General features: G+C 48.1%; 1 protein-coding gene across 2 annotated transcripts in view; it reads right to left on the bottom strand.

The window, feature by feature from the left end:
* Positions 1-209: 209 nt before the first annotated feature.
* The window catches only part of LOC143817474 (ecto-ADP-ribosyltransferase 5-like), an 84587-nt gene continuing 77554 nt past the window's right edge, over positions 210-7242 (bottom strand). For both annotated transcript variants that reach the window (XM_077298912.1, XM_077298913.1), the window contains 3 exons: positions 2309-2536; positions 2088-2222; positions 210-606 (listed from right to left, as the gene is read on the bottom strand). In XM_077298912.1, coding sequence (XP_077155027.1) covers positions 524-606; positions 2088-2222; positions 2309-2536 — 446 coding nt within the window. In that variant the 3' untranslated portion in view covers positions 210-523. The remainder of the gene's footprint in view (positions 607-2087; positions 2223-2308; positions 2537-7242) is intronic.

Here is a 7242-nt window from a genome sequence, read left to right as displayed (position 1 = left end):
CTCCAGAGCTTGGCATATTCACATGGTGGTCTCCAGAGCTCGGTATATTCACATGGTGGTCTCCAGAGCTCGGCATATTCACATGGTGGTCTCCAGAGCTCTGCATATTCACATATGAAGAAAAGGTTGGTGGTCTAAATGTTCCTGACAAAGGAGGAAATGTCCTAGGGGTCTCTAGAGACGCAAAAAATAATAGCAATAAGAAGAGAAACATTCTACAAAAACTTTATTAATGCGATAACATCGACTTAGAAAAAAATCTAAGGGCATCACTAACATTTAAAGGAGACGGGATTCTCTACTACCCTGCCAGGGCCTTTCACACAGTGATGACAATGTTTAGGAGGACACTGCCCTGAGTAATGAAAAGGACAGTGGAGTCAGATGAGGTCCCGCAGAAGGGGCTGAAGGACTGGGCAGCTCTTTCAATAAAAATCTTCTGCATAAAGTACAGGAATCGGAGGCAGGAGAAGTCGGCTGGTCGGTGCCGATATCTGAATGATCGTCTCAGAGTTTAAAGATTTCACATAAAAAGTTTATAGACCAGAAGAGTAGCGCTGGTGATGGCAAACGCAATAACACAGGTGGAGAGGAACTGGAGAGAGGCTGCGGAGAAAAGAGGAAAAAATCATTCTGGTTGGGATCTCAGCAGAACGTCATGACCAAAGATCACATCATAACCCTGCAAGAACCACGCGGAGAGCTGAGCACAACTAATATAACAAGTGATTCTGCAAATTTACCACTGAATGATAGCAGGATTATCCACCCCTTCATGACCAGCATCTTTAGTATTTAACAAAGCCCATTTGATCGGTCTGACCTGCTGTTCCTCTGGCTGTTATGACCTGTAGACTCTTTGCCTGTTAAGACCTGTTTCCCCTCGGGAAGCTTACAACCTGCTGTATCTGGCTGTTAAGACCTGCTTTCTCCTCTGGCTGTTATCATCAGCTTTGTCTTTGCCTGTTATGACTGGTTGTGCCAGTTGCTGTGATGAACATTTGTCCCAGTTGCTATTATTACCTGCTGTCCCTTTAGCTATTCTGACCTGATGTGCCTCAGCATGTTATGAGCTGCTGTCCTTCTGGCTGTTGTAAACTGGTGTTTCTATTGCTGTTATAATAACCTGCTGTCCTTCTGGCTGTTGTGACCTGCTGTCCTTCTGGCTGTTGTAACCTGCTGTCCTTCTGGCTGTTGTAAACTGGTGTTTCTATTGCTGTTATAATAACCTGCTGTCCTTCTGGCTGTTATGACCTGTAGTCTATTTGCCTGTTAAGACCTGTTGCCCCTAAGAAGGCTACAACCTGCTGTGTCTGGCTGTTAAGACCTGCTTCTCCCCTTGTTGTTATGATCAGCTTTGTCTTTGTCTGTTATGACTGGTTGTCCCATTTGCGCTGTTATTATCTGATGTGCCTCAGGATGTTATGAGCTACTGTCTTTCTGGCTGTTATAACCTGCTGTCCTTCTGGCTGTTGTAACTTGCTGTCCTTCTGGCTGTTGTAACTTGCTGTCCTTCTGGCTGTTGTAACCTGCTGTCCTTCTGGCTGTTATAAACTGGTGTTTCTATTGCTGTTATAATAACTTGCTGTCCTTCTGGCTGTTATGACCTGTAGTCTATTTGCCTGTTAAGACCTGTTGCCCCTAAGAAGGCTACAACCTGCTGTGTCTGGCTGTTAAGACCTGCTTCTCCCCTTGTTGTTATGATCAGCTTTGTCTTTGTCTGTTATGACTGGTTGTCCCATTTGCGCTGTTATTATCTGATGTGCCTCAGGATGTTATGAGCTACTGTCCTTCTGGCTGTCATGACCTGCTGAGACATAATGCACAGCTAGACACCGGCTTCTAGAAATGTTCCTGCTCAGCCATCATGACCACCGGTCTTCATTTCACTAAGACGTAATAAGTCTGAGCACTATGGATGCTGGTTATGAATCCATGAAGGTGAGGCTGCAGCAGTCGTTAATCAGTAAGTTGTTGGTAAATTTTACAACTACCCAGAATTTAGAATTGTGTGTGTGGGGGGTAATATTAATTGCAGGTGAATATCACCAGCAGGTCTCATATCATCCTCCGCTCCGGCTTCTTACCTCGCTGATTTGACAGATCTTTCTTTATCTCTTCGAAGAGTGACTGATGAAGAGACACCAGCCGGATCACTTTCCCCTCGTTCTTCATCACCACCTTCAGCTGATTCCCAATAGAGAGAGTGACGTCCCTCAGATCTGAGAAGATAAAGATCTAACAAACAACCATCTCTAGATATTGGAATCTTTATCACCCACAGTGACACCAGAGCCGGCAGAGTTACCCTTTATCCGGGCAGCCAGTTTTTTCAGAGAGTTGTAGAGCGTGCTTTTATTTCCATGATCAGAAAAGTGATGTAGAATGGTTTCCATGTCGCTGTGATACTCGTTCCAGTACAGATGATTCTGGCTGATCTGTTCCTCCAGGACTCTCATCCTCTGCTCCAGCTCCCTCTCAGATGCATCCACCGGCTCGCTTCCATCTATTGATTCTTCAAGTGTTTGAGTTGTGGCTTCACAAAAAGAAAATGTAAAAAAATTGCAATTTACTAGAAATTAAAAATATTTCCCAAACCAGAACCATTTTATTCTAATTATCTCAATAAACCTGAAGGCACAAGACAATATCCTATCTATAGCCACTACTAGGGGGAGCTCCCTGTATACAGAGATATAGGATAAGATCCTGTCTGCAGCCACCACTAGGGGGAGCTCCCTGTATACAGAGATACATGATAAGATCCTGTCCGCAGTCACCACTAGGGGGAGCACCCTGTATACAGAGATACAGGATAAGATCCTGTCTGCAGCCACCACTAGGGGGAGCTCCCTGTATACAGAGATACATGATAAGATCCTGTCTGCAGCCACCACTAGGGGGAGCTCCCTGTATACAGAGATATAGGATAAGATCCTGTCTGCAGCCACCACTAGGGGGAGCTCCCTGTATACAGAGATACATGATAAGATCCTGTCCGCAGTCACCACTAGGGGGAGCACCCTGTATACAGAGATACAGGATAAGATCCTGTCTGCAGCCACCACTAGGGGGAGCTCCCTGTATACAGAGATACATGATAAGATCCTGTCTGCAGTCACCACTAGGGGGAGCACCCTGTATACAGAGATACAGGATAAGATCCTGTCTGCAGCCACCACTAGGGGGAGCACCCTGTATACAGAGATACAGGATAAGATCCTGTCTGCAGCCACCACTAGGGGGAGCTCCCTGTATACAGCGATACATGATAAGATCCTGTCTGCAGCCACCACTAGGGGGAGCTCCCTGTATAAAGAGATACATGATAAGATCCTGTCTGCAGCCACCACTGGGGGGAGCTCCCTGTATACAGATATACATGATAAGATCCTGTGTGCAGCCACCAATAGGGGGAGCACCCTGTATACAGAGATACAGGATAAGATCCTGTCTGCAGCCACCACTAGGGGGAGCTCCCTGTATACAGAGATACATGATAAGATCCTGTCTGCAGCCACCACTAGGGGGAGCTCCCTGTATACAGAGATATATGATAAGATCCTGTCTGCAGTCACCACTAGGGGGAGCTCCCTGTATAGAGATACATGATAAGATCCTGTCTGCAGTCACCACTAGGGGGAGCTCCCTGTATACAGAGATGCATGATAAGATCCTGTCTGCAGCCACCACTAGGGGGAGCTCCCTGTATACAGAGATACATGATAAGATCCTGTCTGCAGTCACCACTAGGGGGAGCTCCCTGTATACAGAGATACATGATAAGATCCTATCTGCAGCCACCACTAGGGGGAGCTCCCTGTATACAGAGATACATTATAAGATCCTGTCTGCAGCCACCACTAGGGGGAGCTCCCTGTATACAGAGATACATGATAAGATCCTGTCTGCAGCCACCACTAGGGGGAGCTCCCTGCATACAGAGATACATGATAAGATCCTGTCTGCAGTCACCACTAGGGGGAACTCCCTGTATACAGAGATACATGATAAGATCCTGTCTGTAGCCACCACTAGGGGGAGCTCCCAGTATACAGAGATACAGGATAAGATTCTGTCTGCAGCCACCACTAGGGGGAGCTCCGTGTATACAGAGATACATGATAAGATTCTGTCTGCAGTCACCACTAGGGGGAGCTCCCTGTATTCAGAGACACATAATAAGATCCTGTCTGCAGTCACCACTAGGGGGAGCTCCCTGTACACAGAAATACATGGTAAGATCCTGTCTGCAGCCACCACTAGGGGGAGCTCCCTGTATGCAGAGATACATGATAAGATCCTGTCTGCAGTCACCACTAGGGGGAGCTCCCTGTATACAGAGATACATGAAAAGATCCTGTCTGCAGCCACCACTAGGGGGAGCTCCCTGTATACAAAGATACATGATAAGATCCTGTCTGCAGCCACCACTAGGGGGAGCTCCCTGTATATAGAGATACATGAAAAGATCCTGTCTGCAGCCACCACTAGGGGGAGCTCCCTGTATACAGATATACATGACAAGAACCTGTCTGCAGTCACCACTAGGGGGAGCTCCCTGTATACAGAGATACATAATAAGATCCTGTCTACAGCCATCACTAGGGGGAGCTCCCTGTATACAGAGATACATGATAAGATCCAGTCTGCAGCCACCACTAGGTGGAGCTCCCTGTATACAGAGGTACATGATAAGATCCTGCCTGCAGCCACCACTAGGGGGGCTCCCTGTATACAGAGATACATGATAAGATCCAGTCTGCAGCCACCACTAGGGGGAGCTCCCTGTATACAGAGGTACATTATAAGATCCTGTCTGCAGTCACCACTAGGGGGAGCTCCCTGTATACAGAGGTACATGATAAGATCCTGCCTGCAGCCACTACTAGGGGGAGCTCCCTGTATACAGAGACACATGATAAGATCCTGCCTGCAGCCACCACTAGGGGGGCTCCCTGTATACAGAGATACATGATAAGATCCAGTCTGCAGCCACCACTAGGGGGAGCTCCCTGTATACAGAGATACATGATAAGATCCTGTCTACATCCATCACTAGGGGGAGCTCCCTGTATACAGAGATACATTATAAGATCCTGTGTGCAGCCACCAATAGGGGGAGCTCCCTGTATACAGAGATACATGATAAGATCCTGTCTGCTGCCACTATTAGGGGGAGCTCCCTGTATACAGAGATACATGATAAGATGATGTCTGCAGTCACCACTAGGGGGAACTCCCTGTATACAGAGATACATGATAAGATCCTGTTTTCAGCCACCACTAGGGGGAGCTCCCTGTATACACAGATACATGATAAGATCCTGTCTGCAGCCACCACTAGGGGGAGCTCCCTGTATACAGAGATACATTATAAGATCCTGTCTGCAGTCACCACTAGGGGGAGCTCCCTGTATACAGAGATACATGATAAGATCCTGTCTGCAGCCACCACTAGGGGGAGCTCCCTGTATACAGAGATACGTGATAAGATCCTGTCTGCAGTCACCACTAGGGGGAGCTCCCTGTATACAGAGGTACATTATAAGATCCTGTCTGCAGCCACCACTAGGGGGAGCTCCCTGTATACAGAGGTACATTATAAAATCCTGTCTGCAGCCACCACTAGGGGGAGCTCCCTGTATACAGAGACACATGATAAGATCCAGTCTGCAGCCACCACTAGGGAAGAGCTCCCTGTACACAGAGATACGTGGTAAGATCCTGTCTGCAGCCACCACTAGGGGGAGCTCCCTGTATACAGATATACATGATAAGATCCTGTCTGCAGTCACCACTAGGGGGAGCTCCCTGTATACAGAGACACATGATAAGATCCTGTCTGCAGTCACCACTAGTGGGAGCTCCCTGTATACAGAGACACATGATAAGATCCTGTCTGCAGTCACCACTAGGGGGAGCACCCTGTATACAGAGATACAGGATAAGATCCTGTCTGCAGCCACCACTAGGGGGAGCTCCCTGTATACAGAGATACATGATAAGATCCTGTCTGCAGCCACCACTAGGGGGAGCTCCCTGTATACAGAGATATAGGATAAGATCCTGTCTGCAGCCACCACTAGGGGGAGCTCCCTGTATACAGAGATACATGATAAGATCCTGTCCGCAGTCACCACTAGGGGGAGCACCCTGTATACAGAGATACAGGATAAGATCCTGTCTGCAGCCACCACTAGGGGGAGCTCCCTGTATACAGAGATACATGATAAGATCCTGTCTGCAGTCACCACTAGGGGGAGCACCCTGTATACAGAGATACAGGATAAGATCCTGTCTGCAGCCACCACTAGGGGGAGCACCCTGTATACAGAGATACAGGATAAGATCCTGTCTGCAGCCACCACTAGGGGGAGCTCCCTGTATACAGCGATACATGATAAGATCCTGTCTGCAGCCACCACTAGGGGGAGCTCCCTGTATAAAGAGATACACGAAAATATCCTGTCTGCAGCCACCACTGGGGGGAGCTCCCTGTATACAGAGATACATGATAAGATCCTGTGTGCAGCCACCAATAGGGGGAGCACCCTGTATACAGAGATACAGGATAAGATCCTGTCTGCAGCCACCACTAGGGGGAGCTCCCTGTATACAGAGATACATGATAAGATCCTGTCTGCAGCCACCACTAGGGGGAGCTCCCTGTATACAGAGATATATGATAAGATCCTGTCTGCAGTCACCACTAGGGGGAGCTCCCTGTATAGAGATACATGATAAGATCCTGTCTGCAGTCACCACTAGGGGGAGCTCCCTGTATACAGAGATGCATGATAAGATCCTGTCTGCAGCCACCACTAGGGGGAGCTCCCTGTATACAGAGATACATGATAAGATCCTGTCTGCAGTCACCACTAGGGGGAGCTCCCTGTATACAGAGATACATGATAAGATCCTATCTGCAGCCACCACTAGGGGGAGCTCCCTGTATACAGAGATACATTATAAGATCCTGTCTGCAGCCACCACTAGGGGGAGCTCCCTGTATACAGAGATACATGATAAGATCCTGTCTGCAGCCACCACTAGGGGGAGCTCCCTGCATACAGAGATACATGATAAGATCCTGTCTGCAGTCACCACTAGGGGGAACTCCCTGTATACAGAGATACATGATAAGATCCTGTCTGTAGCCACCACTAGGGGGAGCTCCCAGTATACAGAGATACAGGATAAGATTCTGTCTGCAGCCACCACTAGGGGGAGCTCCGTGTA

This window comes from Ranitomeya variabilis, chromosome 3, assembly GCF_051348905.1.
Source record: "Ranitomeya variabilis isolate aRanVar5 chromosome 3, aRanVar5.hap1, whole genome shotgun sequence".
Classification (NCBI taxonomy): Eukaryota; Metazoa; Chordata; class Amphibia; order Anura; family Dendrobatidae; genus Ranitomeya; species Ranitomeya variabilis.
Note: the sequence above shows the minus strand (reverse complement) of the source record. Positions and strands in the feature narration are given on the sequence as shown.